The following is a 26,448-nucleotide window of genomic DNA, read 5'->3' on the forward strand; positions in this document are numbered from 1 at the left end:
TAAAGCAAGACTGAGCTGTTTGAGTGTGTGTGTGTGTGAGTGAAGTGGTAGGAAGAGAATATGTTTGAAGCTTGGTTATTTACAGCACAGTATTCAGTAGCTTTGGGGTCTCATTTGTCTTACGTTACCATTATTGTTATCACTTTCATTAAAAACCAGATCCACTACCATCAGCTCTGCTGCCATCATCAGTATCACTTGTTTTTGAAGCAGAAGGGTGATAGAATTTTTGTTCATTTTTTTTTGCTGTCAGTCACATGAAATATAAATCCCACTGACCTTAAAACTAAAAACCTACAGGAGAACAAATATAAACTAACAAGTATTGAGTGCATATTGTATGTCAGTCTCTATTTAAGTTTATTATGTATATTATTTCATGAAATCCTTACAGTAATTTTGGGAGATTGGTCTTAGTTCTGTTTTCCAGATACGGAAAGTGAGGCTCAAATAAAGTAATTGTGTGACCTAGAGGAAATAATTTAATAAATGGCAGAGCTGAGATTCAAACCCATGCTTAATGCCAAAGCTGATTTCGTGGAGATTGTCCCGTGCTGCTTCTCCTATAAAGTAAGAACAGTAACAGTTGAGACAATCTGTTTGAAAGATATCTTAGCAACAACTCAAGTAAAACCATATTCAAATAGTTCTATTCAGACTTAAAGATTGTTTAATAAATGCCCACTAAATTTCAAGCACGGTGTCCAATAATCTTTTGGTATATTCTGTTTAAATGAAATGGTACTGTGAAGTAGAATGTATTTTTTTCCATTTTAGACATTTTCTTAAGCCTGGGTTCCACCAATTTTGAGGTTGAACTAAAGGAAGATTATGAAACTCAACTGGAAAGATGGCATATAGGAAGCAGAAAAGTCTTAAAACATGGATGTATCTTTCAAACCAGAAAAATGTATTGTTTAGTGTATTTTAAAATGTTTATTATTTTTCTGGAATAGGGGAATTAGGTAGTCTCCCTAAGTCTATTTTCTGGATAACTGATTCTATTTCTTTAAGTCCAACTTATAAATCTTAGTTAATTTTTTTTTAAACTCTTTCTGAAGTTCTATTATTTGTTTTTTCTTTATATGGCATGTAAGTAGTATGTAATAGTGAAGACTTTAAGCCAAATAGTACATAAGACTTCTAGAGTCTTTGTTGTTGATATCATGATGTGCTGTTGAGGTATGTTGGTCTGTGACCCACAGTTTGCTCTTAACTATATGCTAGGAAACAGAGATGAATTATACAGATTGCATACCTTCAGCTCTGTACAGTTTGTTTCTAGAAATTTCCACCTCTAATTATGTCCAATTGTGTACACACATAGGACTAAACTGATGCTTCTCTAGAGGGACTAGTGTGGTTTCCTTAATTAATGAGATTTAAGTATTGTTTCCCAATTTAAGAATACAACCAACCCCTTATTTTCTTTATAAAGTTTTATAAAAGTTTTAAAACATACAGAACACCTGGATACTCACCACCTAGAATCAGCAATTGTCAACATTTTCTTTCTTATTTAATTGCTTGGGTGTATATGTGTATATGTCTGTGCGTATATATTTGTGGGAACTCTTCGAAAGTTGGAGACATCAAGACACTACACTAATACCTAACTACTTAGTGTGCATCTTCTAAAAATGACTTAAATATACATAACCATAATATGAAAATTAATAATTCCCTAATATATTCTATTATGGAGTTTGACTTGAAAATTTCCCCAGTATTCCCCAAATTACTTGCATAGCCTTTTTCTTATTTTAAAACAGATCTACTCAAGGATCACACATTCCATTGGATTGTTATATCTTAACTTAGAAATTGTTATCGCTTAACCTAGGATAGTCTTCCTTCCTTCTCTTACTTTCAGTTATTCAATATGTAGATTTATTTTGTTCTTAATAGATTAGGTCACTTTTCTTGAAAGATCACCCTCACACTCTGGATTTGCTTAGTTGTTAATGTTTTCCTTGAATCTGCTATAATTCTTGTAAACTGAAAGTTACATTTAAAGGTTTGATTAGATTAAAGTTAAGCATATCTAGTGTGCATACTTTATGGGTGATTTTTGTATTCATGAAATTAATTTTAAAAGTGTTTCTATTCAAGAGTACTTGTTAATTGAGGTAATATTGCACAGGATAAAGAATAGTAACATGGTAGGAGGTAAACAGTCTGGTTTCAGGAGCTTGAAAGTGGGAATCAGGTATTTCTCAAGTATTACTCATTTCGTAAAGGAAAGAAAGAAAATAACCAAAGTTTATTGGCTGTCCTTTTCCTGTACATGAAGGTGATCATCTCAGTTTAATGCCAAGAGTGTTGGTGTTGAGATTGAGTCATCAGTCACAGTCATCAGCTGCTACCCTTAAGGAAAATTGCACTTTGGAATTCGAGGAATGTTTGAAGCATGGAGTTAATTACTTATCACTACTGACATGGTATCAGTAGAAGAAATTGCGTGTTACTGATAAAAGTGACCTGTGTACTTTGAAAATAATACCTAATGGACTGTCAACAGTTAACCAGAAAACCATTTTTGAAAATCATCTTAAACATATTAGTAATGTTTCCTGCGTTTGTAAATAGTATTCAGTATACTTAAATGATGGCTTATTTATTTATTTTCTTTTAGACTTTTTTTTTTAATGTACAGTGATGTGTTGTTCTTAAGTGGTTATTGACAGGCGTATATACTAATGTAATGACTATTCCAATCAGGATTCAGAATATTTTCATCCAGAAAGTTCCCTGTGTCTACTTCTGGTCAGCCTGGTTCTTCTCCCCATTCAGGTATCTGGTGGTCCAAGCCCTATACTGCCAGAGAGTTGGGCTGATCTTGTCATTGCTTAAGCTGTAAGCAGAAAGCAATATGTTACTGGTGTCTTAAGTAGGAATTTCAAATACATTATCTCAAGGAAGCAGTTGGGAGTTTTGTTCTGTAGTATTTTTAATAATGTGATCCTGGGACATTAAAATAATAAAACAGCAACAAATAATATCTACAGTGCTTACTGAGCTCTAAGCGCTCTGCCAAGTGCTGTGTTATTTATTTATTCAATTTTTGCAGAACCTACCAGTGAGGTAGGTTCTATTGTTAGATTTATTTTAAAGATGCAGAAACTGAAGCAAATTAGTTTGTTCAAGCTCTCAAAGCTATTAAATGGCAGAGCAAGTATTTGAACCTTGCGTTCAGACTTCAGAGCTTGTATTATTAACCACTGTATTATATTCCCTGTTAGTATATGTGGGCTTAGCAGACCTTCTTGAGCTGGTCAGGGAATCTAATCACCATTTATAGTGAATTTTCCTATATGAACAAAAGAACCCCAGTAATCAACTTAAAAAGACAGATATTGGAACAATACCTCTTTGAAAGTTGGTGATCCCAGTTAAAAAAATAGGCAATGGATTTGAATAGGTATTTTCTCCAGAGATGATGTAAGATAGCCAATAACCACATGAAAAGATGCTCAGTGTGATTTATTCATTAGGGAAATGTAAATAAACCATAAGATACTACCACACTCACTAGAATGGCTACCATTAAAAAGACAGTAGCAAGTGTTGGCAAGGAGGTGAAAAAATTAGAACTCTCATGAACTGCTGGTGGGAATGTATAATAAAATAGTTCAGTCACTGTGGAAAACAGTTTGACAGTTCCTCAAAAAGTTAAACACAGAGTTATCATATGACCCAGCAATTCCATTCCTAGGTATATAGCCAAAAGAATTGATAACAGGTGTTCAAACAGAAACTTGTGCATGAACATTCATAGCAGCATTTTTCACAGTAACCAAAAGGTGGAAACAACCCAAACATCCATCAACAGATGAATGGATAAACACAACGTGGTATATCGATACAAGGGAATATTATTCAGTCATAACAGGAATGAAGTATTGATACATGCTACAACATGGATGAATCTTAAAAGATTATGCTAACTGGAAGGCCACATGTCATATGATTCCGTTTATATGAAATCTCCAGAATAGGCAAATCCATAGAGTCAGAAAGATTATTGGTTGCTAGGAGCTGGGGGTGGGGGTGGGGAGGGAATGGAGAATGACTACTGATAGATACAGAGTGTCTTATTGGAGTGATTTAAAAAATGCTCTGAAATTATATAGGGGTGATGATTGCACAACTCTGAATACACTAAAGCGCATTAAATTAGACACTATAAAAAGTAAAAAGTAGACTTTAAAAGTTGATGACATTTAGTTTATCAGACATAATATACACATATAACTACTTGAAAAGTGTAGAATAGAATTTCCTGGAGGCTGGTATACGAACTCTTGATACTGTGTGGTAATCTAGGGAGAGACGAGTTGTTTAATCAAATAAACGGGAAATATACAGACTGTATCTATTGAAGATTTACAGCATACCTCAGCCCACTGAAGATTTGCTAAAGCTCTGTGGTAAAGAAACCTGTTCAATGTTAACACAGGATTTTTGTAACTGAATTGGTCTTCTGCCCTTTAAATGAACAATCACCGGTTCTACAGAACCTACTTCATTATATCCAGCATGGAAACCACCGGTCACATATTATTAAAAATTTTAGTTTATTAAGAATTCAGTAAAATAAAATCATTTCCTTAAACTAGCCACATTTCAAGTGCTCAGTAGTCACATGTGACTCGTATATACTGTATTGGATAATGCATTTCTCTTGTTGCAGAAAGTTTGCACAGCCTTAGTAGACATACACAATAAGACATACAGTCATAGGATGTTTTTATTTACTCTTAGTGCCCCACTTCTCAGTTATTATAGAGCATTACAAAGAGAATGTTACGGGTTGAATCATGTCTCCCGCCAAAAGATATATTGAAGTCCTAACCCCCAGTACCAGAAAGTACTTTTTATGCAGAAAAATTCATGCCTACTTGAATCTGTGTTACCATGTTACAAGTTACAAGGAAATACGTGATAGACTTCTTTAGATATACATATATTTAGACAAGAGGCAGTTCTGTAAGGAGTAAAATTGCCTCTTAGGATTTTTTTTTAATAGAGTCAACAATTAATTGGGGGCCTTTAAACACGTTGATTTCTGCTATTTACAGAGTCAAAGTAGTACTTATTAACATTTATGCAAAATGTAAGTCACTAGAAGAGAGGTGAGACTGAAGACTGCTGGTTGTCTGCTTTACATAAAAATGTAGCAGTTTCATAAGCCCACGTTATTGTACATTATTCTTTTGATATGGATACAAGCAGAATAACAATATCAGGTTTGATACGCTTTCTGACTCCCAAATTAGGAAAGTCATTCATTTTGAGAAATGAAAAGTTTATAAGATATATAAATATTGAAATAGTTAGAAATAAATTAGTAAGTACTAAAACATACTATGGTTTTAAATTAGTGATTAAATATTGTCACTCTGATTGGCTCTTTTACCTTTATTAATCCAGTAGGCAAATTATCATCATTGCTGATTATAACAATAGAAACCTTTTTAAAAGCCCCTTTTTTGATTGGTTAATGTTGTCTCCTTTGTCATCACATTAAAAAATAATCTTTCAAATAGGTCAGAGATGCCTAAATCATCAAAAATAAAGATGCAATTTACTCTAACTTGTATCTTGCATGTATGTATTGTAGTTGTGAAACAAATTACAATCAGTTTTTGTTGTTGTTGTCTTCTTTCTGTTCCTCCTACCTTCTGTCATAGTTCAGGTTTCTCTTTTAGGTTTTTGCAACAGATTCTGAGTAGGCCTCTGTAAGTATGTTTTTTTTCCCCTCTAATTAGTTCTTCAAAAGACCATCTAAGATAACTTGTTTTTAACTTTTTAAACTTTTTTAGGATATACTTGACATAAATATAAATATAATTGACATATACATAAATTGTACATGTTTACAGTGTAAATTTGATTAAGTTTGATGTGTATACACCCATTAAACCATCACTATAATCATGATAATGAACATATCCATTACCCCCAGGTGTTTCCTCCTGTCTCTTTGTGTGGCTTCCCACTGCCCTCTATCTCTGGGCACTCATCTGCTTACTTTCTCTCACTGTAGATTAGTTTTCATTTTCTAGAATTTTATATGAATGAAATCGGACAGTATGTACTTGTTTTTTGGTTGTTCTTGTGTGTCTTTCACTTAGCATAATTATAAAGAGTAAATTAACATTGGTACAGTATTATTAAAGTACAGATCTCATTGAAATTTTCCCCAATTTTTCTAGTGATGTAGTTGTTATTTCTTAGTCTTTTCCATTCAGTAATAGTTGTTCAATTTTCCTTGTCTTTTATGACCTTGATCCTTTCGAAGAATACTGATCAGTTCATTTATAGAATCTTATCAGCTTGGGTTTATTTGATTTTTCTCATGAATGGAATGCGCTTATGTGTTTTTGGCAGAAATTATCACAAAAATGTCCTTCTCAGTATTATATCAAGGAGTTCATGATGTTCATATATCTTACTATTGGTGACCTTTACCTTGATCACTTGGTGTCTGCCACGTTTCTTTACTATAAACTGTCTTTCCTTTTGTAGTTAAAAAGGAACTGGGGGAAGATATTGTGCATATCCTATTTTTCCTGTAACTTTTGCTCACTGATTTTATGTCCATCACTGAATCTTGTCTGCAGCTAATTATGTGATTTTTATCTAATGATGATTCTCTACATCCTTTTTCCTTCTATATTTATTAATTGGAATTCTATGTAAGAAAGAGCTGTCCCTTTGCTTTCATTTATTCAGTTATTTATATTAGTATGTTTTTGTATTTACGTGTTAAATACAATGCTGTAATTATTTTGTTTAAATTTTTGCCTATTTAAAAAATTGGATTGTATATATATATATATATATATATATATTTTTTTTTTTTTACTGCGTTTTAAGAATTCTTCATTTGTTCTGAATACAAGTCATTGATGCAGATATATGATTTGCAAATTTTTTTTCCAGTTTGTAGCATGTGTTTTATTCTTTTTAGTAGTGTTTTTTGAAGAGAAATAAGTGATTTTTATAAGGACTAGTCTGTCAGTTTTAATAATATTTATTTTGTGAGTCATGAAATAAATGCTGTGTTTTATCTAAGAACTCTTTGCCTAACCCAAGACCACAAAAGATTTTCTCCTATATTCCTGAACTTTGATGGATCAGGTTTTACATATAGGTCTCTAATAGGTGAATTAATTAATTAATAGCTGTTATGCATCTATTACTATATTTATTAGGTTATTTTGATACTTTCGTCTTTTAACTTTTATACTAGGATTAAAAGGAATTTACTTATCGTTATAGTATTCTGTATTTGTCTATATATTTACCTCTACCAGTCAGTTTTATACTTTTTTATGCTATAGTGTTGCTGTTCTGTGACCTTTCATTTTAACTTGAAGAACTCCCTTTAACATTTCTGGTAAGTAGGTCTAGTGGTGATGAACTCCGTCAGTTTTTGTTTGTTTGGGAAAGATTTTAATTTTCCTTCTTTTTTGAAGGATAGTTTGCCAGTTATAGTATTCTTGGTTGGTGGCTTTTTCCTTTTAGCACTTAGAATATATCATTCCACTCCTTTCTGGCCTGCAAGGTTTCTGCTGAGAAATTTGCTTATAGTCCTATGGGGGTTCCCTTGTACATGACAAATTGCCTTTTTCTTCTGCTTTTAAAATTCTCTCTTTGCTTTGACTTTTGACAATTTAATTTTAATTTGTTTCATTGTGGATTTCTTTGAGTTCCTCTTTGGGGTTCTTTGGGCTTTTTGTATCAGGGCATCCATTTCCTTCCCCAGATTTGGGAAGTTTTCAGCCATTATTTCTTTGAAAAAGTTTTCTGGTCATTTCTCTTTCTCTTCTGAGCATACATTGATCTGCTTGTTGGTATCTCACAAGTTCCTTAGGTTGTTTTTTTACTGTTTTTTTCATTTTTTTTTCTTTTTGTTTTGTGATTGAATGATTCCTGATGACTTTTCTTAAACCTTTTTTCTTTCTGCCTGATCTAGTCTTCTGTTGAATCCCTCTAGTGAGTTTTTATTTCAGTTATATTCTTTAGCTCTGTGATTTCTGTTTGGTAGTTTTATATTTATATATAATAAATTATATATATAATATGTATATAAAAATATGTTTATATATATATTTTTAATTTATTTTATTTATTTTACTTCTGCCTGTGTTGGGTCTTCGCTGCTGCACACGGGCCCTCTCCAGTTGTGTTGAGCGGGGGCCACTCCTTGCTGCGGTGCACAGGCCTCTCACTGTGGTGACCTCTCCCACTGCAGAGCACGGGCTCTAGGCACGCGGGCCTCAGTAGTTGTGGCATGCGGGCTCAGTAGTTGTGGCTCGTGGGCTCTAGAGCACAGGCTCAGCAGCTGTAGTACATGGGCCCAGCTGCTCTGTGGCATGGGAGATCCCCCTGGACCAGGGCTTGAACTTGTGTCCCCTGCATTGGCAGGCGGATTCCCAACCACTGCGCCACCAGGGAAGCCCCTATTTATATATGTTTATTTAATAATTATTTATTTAGTATTTTGTCTTTGTTGAAATTCTTACTGTGTTCATGCATCGTTCTCCTGATCTCAGTGAACATCTTTATGATGGTTATTTTGAATTATTTGTCTAGTGAATCATATATCTCTATTTCATTAGGGTCTCTTTCTTTTTTTTTTTTAATTTATTTATTTTATTTTTAGCTGCATTGGGTTTTTGTTGCTGTGCGCGAGCTTTCTCTAGTTGCGGTGAGCAGGGGCTACTCTTTGTTGCGGCACGCAGGCTTCTCATTGCAGTGGCTTCTCTTGTTGTGGAGCACTGGCTCTAGGCACGTGGGCTTCAGCAGTTGTGGCACTTGGGCTCAGTAGTTGTGGCTTGCGGGCTCCAGAGCGCAGGCTCAGTAGTTGTGGAGCACGGGCTCAGTTGCTCTGCGACATGTGGGATCTTCCCGGACCAGGGCTTGAACCCGTGTCCCCTGCATTGGCAGGCGGATTCTTAATCACTGTGCCACCAGGGAAGCGCCATTAGGATCTCTTTCTAGAGATTTGTCCTGTGTCCTTTGGAACATATTTGCCTGTTTCTTCGTCTTCCTTGACTTTCTTTTTTGGTGTTTGTGCATTAGGCAAAGCAGCCACCTCTCCAGTCTTTATGGATTGGCCTCATATAGAAGAAGATCCCTACCAGTCAGCCCAGCCAGAGATTCTGGTGGCATCTCAAAACTATATTCTAGTTCAGCATCTTTACTTTATTCTTTGCGGCCGCCTAATGTCTAGGTTATTCTACATCCCCTCACAGCATCAAAACAAGTGAGACTGAAGCCATTTCTCAGGCAACCTCTAAAAAAGTTGGATCATTTGAAGGTTTAGCCAACTCTTTCCCTCCCTTGGGAGAAGCTGAGAGCTGCGTTTTTTCATCACTTGCTCTGTGCTGCACTGGGGGAGGAGCTTTGGGAACTGGCAGCCCAAACCTCGGTTTCTATTCTTATTAGCTACCTGGTGGCTAAATTATGCCAGGTCTCATTATTGCCCAGTGGAAGGCAAGACAGACCCCCCCACCCCCACCCCTTTTTTGGGCAGCCCCCGGAAAAGTTGGGGCATTGGAATTGTGGACTAATCTTTAGCTCCCCAGGGAGAAGGTGGGGTTGGGTTTTTTATCCACTTGCTCTATACTTAGCCAGGGAGACGGGCTATGGCAACTGCCTGCCCAAACCTCTGTCTCTGTGTTCACTAGCCCCCAGGCAGCTAGATTTTTCCAGATCCTGTCAACACTCTGAGGCAGGTAAGACAGAACCCATTCCTTTGAATAGGCCCCATAGAAACTGGGCTTTTGAACCTGTGGATCAACTCTTTTTTTCCCAGGGAAAAGCTGAGAGCTAGAATTATTTTCTCTGCTAACTCTGTGCTAAGCTGTGGAGAGGAGCTATTGGTGACTACCAGTCCAAGCTGTTGTCTCTGTTCTCCCCCAGGTAGCTAGATGATGCCGGTTCTGACAGTGCTTCAAGACTGACAAGTTAGAAGCCTGTCCTCTGAGGATCCCTGTGGAAGGGTTGGGGCATCTGACACACAGACCACCCCTTTTCCTTTGTAGGGATTAGCTGGGAGTTGGAGGGTTTCATCCTGATTGTATGGCACTGTGTTGGTGGTAGGAATTCTGGTGAGAAGGTGTCCTGAATTTCCCTACCAGCTTTGATGAGTGTGATCTCTCATTCATCCAGCATTCAGGTGCTTTTCAATTCGTTTCTGTATTTCTCACAAAAGGGGATTTGTCTGCGAATTGTCGTGGGGGGTGGTGGGGAAGAGAATCTAGGACTTTTTACTCTGACATTTTGTTAATGTCACTGCCCCCAGGGTATTTGTTTTTAACTTTTAATTGATATTTGAAGTACAGACAACTAATGCCTAGCAGTTTTAATGTGTTTGGAGCTTTGTTAGCTTCTTAGAAACTTTTGTGTTTCACTTTCAGAGATTAAAAAAAGCTTCTAAGGGGATGGCCTATGTAACTTTGGAAAATGGCATTGTAACTCGTTATTCTAAGGCTAAAGTAGAAGAAGTTATCAAAAATACCTGTATTGTGTTCGGTAAATTTGTTTGTTTATAGGGGTATAGTTAGCAATTCCAAAATACTGTATACATATGGTAAGGTTGAACAAAGAACTAAATTAGTTATATGAAATGATAGCCAGGTTCTCACTGTCTGAAGAAAGTTCCAAATAAGTAAGGGAGAAGGCTAGAAAGAACCACATTGTGCTTGATTATAGTCACATATGTTTTTGTTTATAAATACATGCATATATTGAAAGAAATATGTAGAGATACATGTGTATATGTGGGTTAGTATAGGTTCATATACTTCCTACTGTGTTTGCTGAGAGGACCTACAAGTAATGACACCCCACTAGCAGTAAGCATCTTGTTTTCAGGTCTTCTTTTCTAAATACTATCTCTAATAAAAGAGTCAGGAATCCCTGAAAAAATGGCTGATTTTAGGGCAAGGACAGACAGAGTACAAGATGACCTTGTGGAGCTTCTTGTAGTGCCAGAATGTGGATGTCCAGTTGTTCCAGCATCATTTGTTGAAAACTGTCTGTTCTCCATTGTGTTGCCTTTGCTTCTTTGTCAAAGGTCAGTTGAATGTATTTATGTGTGTCTGTTTCTAGGCTATTCTTTCATTGATCTGTTTTCTTTTCTTTGGCAATACCACACTCTCTTCATTACTGTATCTTTATAGTAAGTTTTGAAGTTGGGTGGTGTCAGTCTTTCAACTTAGTTCTTTTCCTTCAATATTGTGTTGGCCGTTCTCGGTCTTTTGCCTCTCCATGTACACCTTAGAACCAGTTTGTCAATATCTGTAAAATAACTTGCTGTGATTTTGATTGGGATTGTGTTGAATCTGTAGATCAAATTGGGAAGAACTGAACATCTTGACAATACTGGGCTTTTTAATCCATGATTTTGGAATATCTCTCCATTTATTTTTTCTTATTTTATTTTGTTCATTGAAACTTCGTAGTTTTCCTCACATAGATCCTACACATATTTTGAATTTATATCTAAATATTTTTTATTGAAAATTCCACTTGTTCAATGCTAGTATATAGGAAAGCAGTTGACTTGTATATATTAACATTGTATCCTGCAACCTTGCCATAGTCACTTATTACTTCCACAAGTTTTTTTGTTATTGTTCATTCTTTCTGATTTTCTATATGGGCAGTCATGTCATCTAAGAATAAGTTGTATTTCTTTCTTCTCAATCTGTATATCTTTCATTTCCTTTTCTTGTGTTCTCCCAGTATGATTTTGAAAAGGAAGGGTAAGAGGGAGTATCCTTACTTTGTTCCTGATCTTATCAGGAAAGCTAGTTTCTTCCAGTGAGTATGTTGTTAGCTATAGGTTTTTGTAGATGTTCTTTGTCAGGTTGCAGAAGTTCCCCTCTGTTTCTAGTTTGCTGAGAGTTTTTGTCATGAATGGGTGTTGGATTTTGTCAAATTCTTTCTCTGCATCTATTGATAAGATCATGTGATTTTTTTTTTCCTTTCGTCTGTTGATATGATGGTGGATTATATTAATTTTCAAATGTTGAACCAATCTTGCAGACCTGTAATAAATCCCACTTGATTATAGTATATGATTCTTTTTATACGTTGTTCGATTTGATTTGCTAATATTGTGTTCAGAATTTTTGCATCTATGTGCATGAGAGCTCTTGATTTGTCATTTTATTTTCTTATAATGTGTTTTCTGGTTTTAATATTAGGGTAATACTGGCCATAGGAGGAGTTAGTTAGTATTCTCTGCTTTTATCTTGTGGAAGAGATTGTAGAAAATTTGTATAATTTCTTCCTTAAATGTTTGGTAGAATCCACCAGTGAACCCATCTGGGCCTGGTCTTTTCTGTTTTTGAAGGTTATTAATTATCGATTCAATTTCTTTAATTGATATAGGCTTATTCAGATTGTCTTTCTTTATGGTTCTTTTTAGTTGATTTGCTTGGACTGTTTAAACTCATTTAATATTGGATTATGTTATCTTTTATTATACTTCTAGAATTATTAAAATACTGTCAGAGTGTACTCCATGATGTTATCTTAAATTTTTTACTTTTTATGAGATATTAATAAAATAAAACTGTTTTCTTCCAGCCTAGTGTATTAATCGTAACCTACAAGGAACCTGCAAAATCATCTTCTCAGTTTGGATCCTACAAGCAAGCTGAATGGAGGCCAGATAGTACCATGATAGCTGTGTCAGTAAGTACATTTTTCAACTTTAATGCTGTTTTTTTATGAAATCATTACATCGCATTTAAATTTAATTCTCTTAGATGAGATCCTTTCTCTTTTTCACACCCATTAGTATTTACCATCTGTGATAGGAATTGCTGTACCGATTCTTCTATTCAGGTTACTCCTACTATATCGTCTTTCTTGATTCTTCTACTTTCTCCCATTCCTAAACGGTGCCTATATCCTTTTCTTTTTATTCCTCTCACTTTCCTGTTTTGTCCTTGAAGTCTAATCTAGATTTTTTAAGCTTTCATCTGTATTTATGTGGTACTCCCAAATTTATATTATAAATCCTGCCCTCTGTTCCCAAGGATGTCTCATAAAAATGATAAACTTTGTGTTTATGTCATACTACATTCTCATATCCATTTGGGTTTATTTCTGCATTTCTCCTCTATTCCATTAATGTGCTTAGGTCTGGTTAATTTTACCTTTTGATTTGCATTTCTCTGATCATTAGCGATGTGGAGCATCTTTTCATGTGCCTGTTGGCCATCTGTATGTCTTCTTCGGAGAAATGTCTACTTAGGTCTTCTGCCCATTTTTTGATTGGGTTGTTTGATTTTTTGTTATTGAGTTGTATGAGCTGTTTGTATGTTTTGGAAATTAAGCCCTTGTTGGTCACATCATTTGCAAATATTTTCTCCCATTCCATAGGTTGTCTTTTCATTTTGTTCATGGTTTCCTTTGCTGTGCCAAAGCTTATAAGTCTGAATAGGTCCCGTTTTTTTATTTTTGTTTTTATTTCTATTGCCTTAGGAGACTGACCTAAGAAAACACTGCTACAGTTTATGCCAGAGAATGTTTCGCTTATGTTCTCTTCTAGGAGTTTTATGGTGTCATGTCTTATATTTAAGTCTTTAAGCCACTTTGAGTTTATTTTTGTGTGTGGTGTGAGAGTGTGTTCTAACTTCACTGATTTACATGCAGCTGTCCAGCTTTCCCAACACTGCTTGCTGAAGAGACTTCTTCAGCAAGAAGAAGAAGAAGAAGAGATGACTTCTTGCCTCCTTTGTCAAAGATTGACTGAGTGTGGGTGTGTGGGTCTATTTCTGGGCTCTCTGTTCTGTTCCGTTTATCCATATGTCTGTTTTTGTGCCAGTACCATGCCATGCTGTTTTGGTTACTGTAGCTTTGTAGCATTTTCTGAAGTCTGGGAGAGTTATGCCTCCTGCTATGTTCTTTTTCCTCAGGATTGCTTTGACAGTTCTGGGTCTTTTATGGTTCCATATAAATTTTAGGATTATTTGTTCTAGTTCTGTGAAAAAGGTCATGGGTAATTTTATGATAGGGATTGCATTAAATCTGTAGATTGCTTTGGGTAGTATGGCCATTTTAACAATATTAATTTTTTCAGTCCAAAAGCATGAAATGTCTTTCCATTTCTTTGAGTCATTTTCAGTTTCCTTTATCAATGTTTTATAATTCTCATCATATAAGTCTTTAACCTCCTTGGTCAGTTTTATTCCTAAGTATTTTATTTCATTTTTTGGATGTAGTTTTAAAGGGATTTTTTTTTTAACTTTCTGATATTTCATTGGTAGGGTAAAGAGGTGCAACTGATTTCTGTATGTTAATCTTGTATCCTGCTATGTTGCTGAATTCGTTTATCAGTTCTAGTAGTTTTTGTGTGGAGTTTTTAGGGTTTTCGATATATAGTATCTTGTCATCTGTGTATTATGACAATTTTACCTCTTCCCTTCCAATTTGGATACCTTTAATTTCCTTTTCTTGTCTGATTGCTTTGGCTAGGACTTCCAATATTATGTTGAATAGAAGTGGTGAGAGTAGGCATCCTTGTCTTGTTCTAGATTTTAGCAGGAAGGCTTTCAGCTTTTCCCCATTGAATATTATGTTGGCAGGGGAACATTAACTTTAAACCTCAATTAAGCAAAAAATATTATCCCCACAAAAAGAATTTCATTCTCTTTAGTGGATATATATTACAAAGAAAAATTGTACTAAATTTTCATCACTATTACATTTAGAATTTTGTAACAGTAAAATTTATGAAAATTTGTTTTCTGTCTGTAGTTTGTTTTTTTTTTTTTTGGTAAGCTGTATTAGTCAAGTTTTAATAACGACATTCTCAAAAGTGTCAAAGTCCAATTACGATATCATCTCACACCGGTCAGAGTGGCCATCATCAAAAAATCTAGAAACAATAAATGCTGGAGAGGGTGTGGAGAAAAGGGAACCCTCCTGCACTGTTGGTGGGAATGTAAATTGATACAGCCACTATGGAGAACAGTATGGAGGTTCCTTAAAAAACTAAAAATAGAACTACCATACGACCCAGCAATCCCACTACTGGGCATATACCCTGAGAAAACCATAAGTCAAAAAGAGTCATGTACCAAAATGTTCATTGCAGCTCTATTTACAATAGCCAGAACATGGAAGCAACCTAAGTGTCCATCATCGGATGAATGGATAAAGAAGATGTGGCACATATATACAATGGAATATTACTCAGCCATAAAAAGAAACGAAATGGAGTTATTTGTAGTGAGGTGGATGGACCTAGAGTCTGTCATACAGAGTGAAGTAAGTTAGAAAGAGAAAAACAAATACCGTATGCTAACACATATATATGGAATCTAAGAAAAAAAAAAAAAAGGTCATGAGGAACCTAGGGGTAAAACGGGAATAAAGACACAGACCTACTAGAGAATGGACTTGAGGATATGGGGAGGGGGAAGGGTAAGCTGTGACAAAGTGAGAGAGTGGCATGGACATATATACACTCTCTGTAATCTTTTTGTTGTTGTTTTTCTGTATTTTGATGCTTTGACGCTGGCCCTGGAGAGACTGCCCCTCTCAGGGCTAGCCAATTTCTAGAGATAGTAAAGGATTACCTGCTAATGTTCCTTTCATGTGCAAACCAAGCACTTCACAGCCTGTACCCTCAAGCACATCATTTATGGAGCTCTTTAACATCCTTTATGGAGCTCTTTAACTTGGGCCACTATTCCCCACTCCTGATTACTCCAGGGCCAGGTACCAGATAACTAGAAACAACCTTTACAGAAACAATTTCACAATAATTTATTAACCTTTGCATATACTGAATATTAAGAAAACAAAGAAGTTAGGAATTATTTCTGTTCTCAAGTTGGGGGTGGGTAAAATACATATGTAAGAGAAGATAACAAGCAATTTACTCTTTTTGGCTACTGAAAATCCAGTTTTTATTTTACTTAGTTATTGCTTATAGTCTTTTTCTAGAAGATACATTTCCATACAACTGGAGATATCATGATGAACATAAATTTAGCTATTGTAGTCTGGTTTATGTTAAATATGCTAAGTAAATGCTGACCTGATTCAAGTGATTTAAGTTAAATTCATCTCTGTATAATTTAAAACATGAATTAATGGTTTAGCTTATATGAATTATAAGGTCATAAATGGACTTTATGAAAAATAGACTTTGTCTTTTAGAGCAATTTTAAGTTAACAGCAAAATTGAGAGGAAGGTATAGAGATTTCTTTCATTACTCCCTGCCCCAACACATGCATAGCCTCCCCCAATTATCCTCCACTACAGTGATACATTTGTTACAATTGGTGAATCTACATTCACCATCATTATCACCCAGAGCCCATAGTTTGCATTATGGTGCACTTTTGGTGTTGTACATTGTGTGGGTTTGGATGAATTTATAATGACATGTATCCACCATTATAGTATATAAAGAGTAGTTTCACTGCCCCTCAAGTCCTCTGTGCTTTGCCTATTTATCCCTTCATATCCCATAATCCCCGGCAGCCACTGATCTGTTTTATTGTCTTCATAGTTTTGCCTTTTCTAGAATGTCATATAATTGGAATCATACAGTATGTAGCCTTTTCAGATTAGCTTCTTTCACTTAGTAGTATGCATTTAACGTTCCTCTGCGTCTTTTCATGACTTGATAGCTCATTTCTTTTTAGCATGAATATTAATTCGTTGTTTGGATGTATTAACAGTTTATACATTCACCTACTGAAGGACATCTTGGTTGCTTCCAAATTTTAGCAGTTATGAATAAAGCTGGTATAAACATCTATGTGCAGGTTTTCTTACGGACATGTTTTCAACTCCTTTCATGTGCTGAGGTGTACTTGCTGGGTTGTATGGTAAAACTATGTTTAGTTTTGTAAGAAACTGCCAAACTGTCTTCCAGAGTGGCTGTACCATTTTGTATTTCCATCAGCAATGAATGAGAGTTCCTGTTACTCCACATCTTTGACAGTGTTGTCAGTGTTTTGGATTATGGTCATTCTGATAGGTGTATAGTGGTATCTCGTCGTTTTAATTTGCATTTTTCTTCTGACATATGCTATGGAATATCTTTTCGTATGCTTATTTGCCATCCATATATCTTTGGTGAGGTGCCTGTTAGGGTCTTTGGCCCATTTTTTAGTTGGGTTGTTTGTTTTCTTATTTTTGAATTTTAAGAGTTCTTTGTTATTTTGGATAACAGTCCTTTATCAGATATGTCTTTTGCAAATATTTTCTGCCAGTCTGTGGCTTGTCTTTTCATTCTTTTGACAGATTTTTTGCAGAGCAGAAGTTTTTAATTTTAATGATGTCTAGCTTATCAGTTTATTTCATCAGTTGTGCCTTTGGTGTTGTATCTAAAAGTCATCACCAAACCGAGGTCATGTAGATTTTCTGTTATGTTATCTTTTAGGAGTTTTATAGTTTTGAGAATTGGATTTTTAAAAGTTTTAGTTTTTAATAAGGGGGATAAATGTTTGATGAAGAAAATCTGAGAATTGTAGAGATAAACAAGAAAAAATAAATAACTTCACTACTCACAAATAATCATTAATTTTTACTTATGTTCCTATATTTTTTTAATGGATGTTTGCAGATACACTTATATTTAATAGTACATAGAATTTGAAAGGCTACTGAAGTCTGTTTGTTTTTAAATCTAAAGTGATATTACTATAAGTGACTGCTAATGTCACCTGTTCATGAGGAGCACATTTGATAAATCTGAGTTTTCATAGGTAGAGGATTATCGAAAACATGTTTTTTTCTTTATAGAAAGCTACTGTACAGCTTTTTTGACATGTTATATCATGAACATTGTCTCACTTCAACATTTTTCTATAACTTGATTTTGAATGTTTGCATAGGATTCTAACTTACAGATGAGAAGATATTTAAATAGATAAATATAGAAATTTTCATTATTTTCCCACAAAATTGACATCTTAATTTACACATTACTCTGCAATTTGATTTTTTTCACTTAGTATATTATGACTACTCTTCTAGATTAATACATATACTTCCAACTTATTAGTTTTAGTATTTGTATAATGTTCCATAGTATGGAAGTTTCTTATTTTCTTCGCTATTCTTCTCTTAATGGACCTTTGGCAACTATAAACAGTGCTGCAGTAAACATCGTTATACATATACCCTTTTGTATTGGTGCATTTATTTCTTTAGGGCACTTTCCCCTATGTAGGATTGCTGGGTCAAAGTGCATATGTGTATTCTTTTTAATGAATATTGCCAAATCATTTTTTCATAAAATTGTGTCAGTTTCCAGAGTCACTCCTATGTGTTCTTAAGATTCCTGTTGACCTACATTTGTGCCTGCATTGGATTGGTGAAAAATGGTCTTGTCATTTTAATTTCCATTTGTTTAATTTCTATTGCTAGTGAGGTTTGGCATCTTTTCCTATATTTATTGGCCCTTTGCAGTTCCTCTTCTGTAGGTTGCCTGTGTTTGTCCATTTTTCTTTTTTTCTTTTTAAATTTATTTATTTGGTTGCACTGGGTCTTAAGTTGTGGCTCGCGGGCCCCTTAGTTGCGGCTTGCCGGCTCCTTAGTTGCAGCTTTCCTTAGTTGTGGCACACAGGCTCCTTAGTTGTGGCATGCGAACTCTTGGTTGCGGCATGCATGTGGGATCTAGTTCCCTGACCAGGGATTGAACCCAGACCCCCTGCATTGGGAGTGCGGAGTCTTATCCACTGTGCCACCAGGGAAGTCCCTGTCCATTTTTCAAACCCAGAATATTAGTTCTATGTCTTTCTGCTTGTTATTTTCACTATAGTTTCAATGCCAAGAGCATTTTCTGCACACGGTGGGCATTCATATATTAAATAATATCTGAACGTACTGTTCTTTAAGCATGGTGAAGGATATCCTGTCTAGGTACAGGATTCTTAGGTAGAGATTCTTTTTTTTTTTCCCTAGCCATGAGGTAATGTTCTAGTGCCCTCTGGTTTCTAGGGTTATTAGTGAGAAGTCTAGTGTTAATCTGAGTCTTTTCCCTTTTCAGGAAACCTATTCTTTTTCTCTGAAAGATTTTTCTCTTTGTGATTGAAATTAGGTTATTTTTACTTACAAGATTGTATCTTTTTTTTTTTTCATTAAATTGTCTCCCTCTGCCTGCCTCCCTTCTTCCCACCCCGTGCCAATCCACCCAAATTAAACCTGAGTCTTAGGTGTTTCAATCTGAAGACTTCAGTCTGTTTCTGCAGGTAGGGATTTTTTTTTTCTTTTTCCTAAATAAGAGAAGAATAGAACAAGGTTTGTCCTGTTTTCTTTCTTTTATTCATTATTTGCAGACCTCCTGAATTTGTCTTCCAAGTCTCTTACTTTACAGTAATGATTTTATCAAGAAGGGACAAGCTGTCAAGATGGCAGCATAGAAGGACATGGAGCTCACCTCCTCCCACAGATACATGAAATAATACATCTACACGTGGAGTAGTTCTCACAGAATACATACCGAAAGCTGGCAGAAGATATAATACAACCAAAGCTGCAAGAAAGATACCCACATAACTGGTTAGGATGAAAGGGGAAATAAAAAGGAATCAGGACAGGACCTCACCCCTGGGAGGGACCTGTGAAAGAAGAAAGGTTTCCTCACCCTGGGAACCTCCTTCACCAGCTGGGAGGTCCACTAGGACAGATAGGGAGCTTCAGAGGCGAATACAGGAGCCAGCTTATGGCCAGGTAGGGTAGAGGGAGACCAGCATAGACGGTCTTTGCACATTGGTGCACTTTGCAGCCCGACATGCAGGCCAGCCGGTATGCACAGGGGCTGGATGCTGAAACTCGGGTTTCAGTGGACAGACCTGGTGAGGAGACTTGGTTTGGCTGTGCAGAGATAGCCCGAAGGGCCTGAAGTGTGGTCTGGGATGCAACTGGCACGGAGCGCAGGTCTGCCATAGCAGCCCCATTGTCAATACATGAAGGGAAGGGTGTGGGCCCACCATGGCAGCCTCATTGTCAGCATGCTCCCAGCGGGGCATGGCTGCAGCCACTGCAGACTTTGGAAGTGTGCACCAGCAAGTTTTGGGAGCATGCAAGCGCCACCAGAGTGGGTGTGCACATGCAAAGGCAGGGCTGAAATCTGAGCAGATTACCAGCACTCCCATAGTGGGTGCAGGAGCATGACTTCAGTGGGTTTTCGCACCGGTGGCTTTGGGAGCATGCACATCCCTGAGAAATGTATGAGTCTGTTGATTATTGATGCTCCTGTAGCGGAGGCTGGTTTGAAGGCAGTGCCAGCAATATTGTACTTTGTGGGCGCACACACCGGGTGGCGGGTGACATCACGGAGTTGCACATCCTGGTGGACAGCTCCTGGAGAAAAATACACAGTGGCCCCTTTCCTAGTGAGAGCATTCCAGTCCTCCCTACCTCACACTGTAGCTTAGAACTGGATCTGGGGGCTTCTACTCCAACAATTGGGGAGCAGACCCTGCTCCCAACAGGGCTGTGACAACCACAGAGCAAAGAAGAGGCCCCACCCAACATCCAGTGCAGGCTCTGATCACCACAACACAACCCCTCTGTCAAGGGGATAACAGCCAGAACATGGCAGGCATCCATACCAAAAACAGGCCTTGCACCAAAAACACTGGACTCACACAGGCTACACAGGGATGCTCCCAAATACAAAACAGCCCTTTAAGACCACAGTAGATAACTGTTTCTCCTAAATTCAAAGAGAGAAATATGAGTAAAATGAAAAATTGGAGGAACCACTCCCAATTAAAAGAACAAGAGAAATCCCCTGAAAGAACACAAAATGAAAGAAACCTCTCCATTCTACCAAACTCTGAGTTCAAAAAGGAGGTAATAAAAATGCTAAAGAAATTAAGAAAGATTGATAGAAATGCAGATCACTGTAACAAGGAACTAGAAACTATAAAGAGGAGCTAGTCAAAATTAGACAATTCAATTGCCAAGATAAAAACTGAGCTAAAGGCAATGAACAGTGGACTAAATAAGGCAGAAGAATGAATAAGTGATCTGGATGATAGAATAACAGAAATCACCCAATCAGAACAGCAGACAGAAAGAAAATTGAAAAAAAAATTGAAAGCAACATACGAGATCTATGGGATAATGTTAAGCATTCCAATCTACGCATAATAGAGATCCCAGGAGAAGAAAGAGAAAAGGGGATTGAAAGTGTATTTGAAGAAATTATGGCTGAAAACTTCCCAAATCTAAAGAAGGAAACAGATATCCAGGTACAGGAAGCACAGAGGGTCCCAAACAAAATGAACCAAAACAGACCTACACTGACACATGTTATAATTAAAATGTCAGAATTTAAAGGTAAAGAGAGGATTCTTAAGGCATCAAGAGAAAAACAAACAGTCAGTTACAAGGGAACCCCCATAAGGCTATCAGCTGATTTCTCTACAGAAACTTTGCAAGCCAGAAGGGAGTGGCAAGATCTGTTCAAAGTCATGAAAGGGAAAAATCTGCAACCTAGGATACTGTACCCAGCAAAATTATCATTTAGAGTAGCAGGGGAGATAAAGAATTTCCCAGACAAGCAAAAACTAAAAGAATACAGCAATACTAAACCTATCCTAAAAGAAATATTGAAAGGTCTTCTCTAAATAGAAAAGAAGCAAGACTCTGTAGGAAAGAGAAATCACAATAGGAAAGGCAAATACATAAAGGGATTGTTTGGTCACTTAAGGAAGCCAGTACATAGATTTTTTAAAAAATCAAAAAATTTTGTGAAAGTGATTATAATTAAAACGAACAGCAAGAGGATAACATGAAGATGTAAAATAGGACATCAGAGTCACAAAATGTAGGGGAGGGGAGTAAGAAAATATAGATCTTTTTGAATGTGTTTGAACTTATATGACTACCTGTCTAAAGCAAGGAGATATAGTAATGGGTTAACATATTTGAAAATCAGGGTAACCACGAATCAAAAACACACAATACGTTACAAAAAACAAAAAGAAAAGAACTCAAGAATAATACAAAACAAAACTGTCAAACCACAAAAGGAAAAACAAAAAGAAGAAAGGAACAAAAAAACAAATACAAAATCAACTGGAAAACAAGGTTTAAAATGGCAATAAAGACATACCTACTTATCAGTAATTACTTTAAATGTCAATGGACTAAATGCTCTGATCAAAAGACAGAGAGTGGCAGATTGGATAACAAAACAAGAACCTATAGCATGCTGCCTACAAGAGACCCACTTTAGGGTAAAAGAAACACATAGACTGAAAATGAGGGGATGGAAAAAGATACTTCATGCAAATGGACATGACAGGAAAGTGGGGGTAGCAATACTCGTATCAGACAAAATAGACTTCAAAGCAAAGGCCATAAAGAAAGACAGAAAAGGACACTATACAATGATAAAAGCATTAATACAAGAAGAGGATGTCATATGTTAACATGTATGCACCCATATAGGAGCGCCTGAATACATAAAACAAACACTAACAGACATAAAAGGAGAAATTGCTGGAAATACAATAATAGTAGGAGACTTTAACACCCCACTGACGTCAATGACCAGATCTTGCAGACAGAAAATCAGTAAGGCAACTGAGATCCTAAACGACACAATATAACAGTTAGACTTAATTGATATCTACAGGACATTACATCTTAAAAAGCCAAACAAACAGAATAAACATTCTATTCAAGCACACATGGAACATTCTCTGGGATAAACCATATGCTGGGACACAAAACAAGCCTCAATAAATTTAAGAGAATAGAAATTATTTCAAGCATCTTTGCTGACCACAACGGCTTGAAACTAGAAATCAACCGCAGAAAGAGAAATGAGGAAGAAATGATTACATGGAGACTAAACAACATGTTACTAAAAAAACCCAAATGGGTCAGTAGTGAAATCAAAGAGGAAATTTTAAAAAATCCTGAGACAAGATAATGAAAACACAACCATACAAAATCCATGGGATGCAGCAAAAGCAGTTCTAAGAGGGAAGTTCATAGAGATACAGGCCTTCCTCAGAAAAGAAAAAAAATCTCAAATAAACAACATACCCTACTACCTAAAAGAATTAGAAAAAGAAGAACAAACCTAGATTCAGCAGAAGGGAGGAGATAATAAAGATCAGAGAGAAAATAAATAAAATAGAGATTAAGAAAAACAATAGAAAAGATCAATAAAATTTATGTGGAACCACAAAAGTCTCAGAATTGCCAAAGCCATTGTGAAGAAAAAGAACAAAACTTGAGGCATAACCTTTCCAGACTTCAGACTATACTACAAAGCTACAGTAATCAGAACAGCATGGTATTGGCACAAAAATAGACATGGATCAATGGAACAGAATAGAGAGTCCAGAAATAAACCCATGAATCTATGGTCAATTAATCTGTGACAGAGAGAGCAAAAATATACAATGGAGAAAAGATAGTCTCTTCAACAAGTGGTGTTGGGAAGGCTGGACAGCTACATGTAAATTAGTGATGTTAGAACACTCCCTCAAACCATATACAAAAATAAACTCAAAATGGTTTAGAGACCTAGATGTAAGACTTGAAACTATAGACCTCCTAGAGGAGAACATAGGCAAAACATTCTCTGACATAAATGATAGCAGTATTTTCTTAGATCCATTTCCCAAAGCAAAAGAAATAAAAGCAAAGATAAACAAATGGGACTTATTCACACTTAAGCTTTTGCACAACAAAGTAAGCCATAAACAAAATGACGAAACAGCCTACAGACTGGGAGAAAAATATTTGCAAATGATGTGACCAGCAAGGGCTTAATTTCTAAAATATACAAACAGCTCATACAACTCAATATCAAAAAATCAACCCAATCAAAAAATGGGCAGAAGACCTAAATAGACATTTCTCCAAAGAAGACATACAGATGGCCAATAGGCACATGAAAAGATGCTCCACATCACTAATTATTAGAGAAATGCAAATCAAAACTGCAGTGAGGTATCACCTCACACCAGTCATCATCAAAAAGTCTACAAATAATAAATGCTAGAGAGGGTGTGGAGAAAAGGGAACCCTCTTATACTGCTGGTGGGAATGTAAACTGGTGCAGCCACTGTGGAAAATAGTATGGAGGTTCCTTAAAAAACTAAACCTCGAGTTACCATATGATCCAGCAAGCCCACCCCTGGGCATATGTCCGGAAAAAAAAGGAAAAGTCTAATTTGAAAAGATACATACACCACAGTGTTCAGAGCAGCACTGTTTACGATAGCCAAGACATGGAAGCAACCTAAGTGTCCATTGACAGATGAATGGATAAAGATGCGTGTGTATGTGTGTGTATATCTATATATCATAGATAGGTAGATACACACACACACACACACACACACACACACACTGGAATATTACTAAGCCATAAAAAAGAATGAAATATTGCCATTTACAGCAACATGGCTGGACCTAGAGATTATCATACTAAGTGAAGTAAGTCAGACAGATAAAGACAAATATATGATATCGCTTATATGTGGAATCTAAAAAAATAATGCAAATGAACTTATTTACAAAACAGAAAGAGTCACAGACATAGAAAACAAACATGTTTACCAAAGGGATGGGGGGGTAAATCAGGAGTATGGGATTAATATGTACACACTACTATAGATAGAATAGGTAAACAACAAGGACTTATTGTATAGCACAGGGAACTATATTCAATATCTTGTAATAACCTATAATGGAAAAGATTCTGAAAAAATAAATATGTATAACTGAATATGTTTGCTGTACACCTGAAGGTAACACAATATTGTAAATCAACTAAACTTCAATAAAAAAATACAAATTATAAAAAATAATGATTATATCTGTGTGATTTCTGTATCATGAGATTGTTTCCATTTGAGCGTCTGGAATAAAAGGTTCAGCTGCCATAAAGGATTATTCTTCATCAGTCCATGTGTTGCATTTTTCTATTAGGAAATATTTAGCTCTGAAGAGTCTTGTTTATATCCTAATAGTATCTCCTGAAAGTCCTTAATATTTTTTCCTTAATTTACTTGCATTTTTCTGTCTCATCATTGTGGCTTATTGGTAGGATCCATATATTTAGCTGTTTATTTTGGTCTTTTATCATAAAGTTACTGAGATTCCATAGAGGTGGTATTTTTCTTGGTTTTGTTCCATTAGCTACCCACAGAGGTTAGACTTTTGTGTCAGTCTTTCTGGCAATGCACACCAGCAGGTGTTTGCTAAAATGGCAGTTTGCAGAGGCAGATAAGGTCACAAACTCCTGTCTTCTTTTGAGGCTTAGGGTGTCTCCCCTGCTCAGGCACTTTCTCTGAGTGGAAGAGTCTTAAGCGGAAGGATCCTCCAGACCATGAGGTCTGGGAGCAATTCATTTCAACAGTACAGTGTCTGCTCTAAGCCTGCTGAAGTCAGTAGGGTTAAGCGTACGGCCCTGTCAATGTCCACTTCTGGGAGCAGTCACATTCAACTCTTTCAGGGCTCTGCTTTTTAAGCTTACTTAGGGAACTGTGAAATTCCAGGTATTGGCCCAGAGCCTCAAGGAGTCGCAAAACACAGCTTAACATTTTCTTAGTCTCTTACATGAAATATATTGATTATGAATTAGCTACTTACTTAAAGATTCAGAGTTACTATTATGGTAGTTAACTTTTTTGGTGTCTACTATGTGCTAGGCACTATTGTAAGTGCTTTATGTATGTTAAAATTAATTTATTCTTCATAACACTCCTCTAAAGGTAGGTAATTTTATTGCTTCCACCATATAGTAGAGCTAACTATGGTAGACAGGTTAAAGCACCTGCCCCAGATTACATAAATACTATGTACGTAAGATCACATCACTGATAATGGAATTCTAAACCATGAAGGCTGGTTCTAGAATTTGGAAGTCTTAATAATTTTGCCTTGCTGCCTTTCACTGTTAGCCTGGTTGTTTAATCTTACTAGCTATTATGGAATAAAGCTGAACCTAGGAGACACTTTGAAATTTGCTTCTACAAAAAAAATCATTGATAGACTGTGTGAGAAGGATATACAGTTGTATGACCTATAGAGCAATACAGCATCACTCTCTTTCTGCACATTAAGTCAAAGCCAAAGCAGTTATCCCCATTTAATTTTCTTATGACCTTCCCCCTGATCCCCAAGTATAGTCATTGTATGCTCTGACATGTCAGTTATATTAAAAATTCTATTACTGTATCATCAACAGAACCACAGTCACCTCCTTATCAACTTGTACCTTAGAAAGAAATCTGACACTGTTTTTTAATGGGGTGTGAGAAAGAAAATCCTTTACCATTTTAAGAATTGGCCCATAGCTTTTGGGAGCGTGTATTCTCTGAGCATCAGAAGTAGAATATCATTTTTGTAGACATGTTACCAGACCATAAATATCCATACAGTTTTCCTCAGTTTTAGACAATTGATGTATA

The 26,448-nt window shown here is 36.1% G+C and overlaps 1 protein-coding gene across 3 annotated transcripts in view; it reads left to right on the forward strand.

Moving 5' to 3' along the window:
* RIC1 (RIC1 homolog, RAB6A GEF complex partner 1) overlaps positions 1-26,448 on the forward strand; it is a 133,213-nt gene that overhangs the window by 25,519 nt on the left and 81,246 nt on the right. For all 3 annotated transcript variants that reach the window (XM_068552550.1, XM_068552548.1, XM_068552549.1), the window contains exon 2: positions 12,613-12,720. In XM_068552550.1, coding sequence (XP_068408651.1) covers positions 12,613-12,720 — 108 coding nt within the window. The remainder of the gene's footprint in view (positions 1-12,612; positions 12,721-26,448) is intronic.

This window comes from Eschrichtius robustus, chromosome 10 (assembly GCF_028021215.1).
Source record: "Eschrichtius robustus isolate mEscRob2 chromosome 10, mEscRob2.pri, whole genome shotgun sequence".
Lineage (NCBI taxonomy): Eukaryota > Metazoa > Chordata > Mammalia > Artiodactyla > Eschrichtiidae > Eschrichtius > Eschrichtius robustus.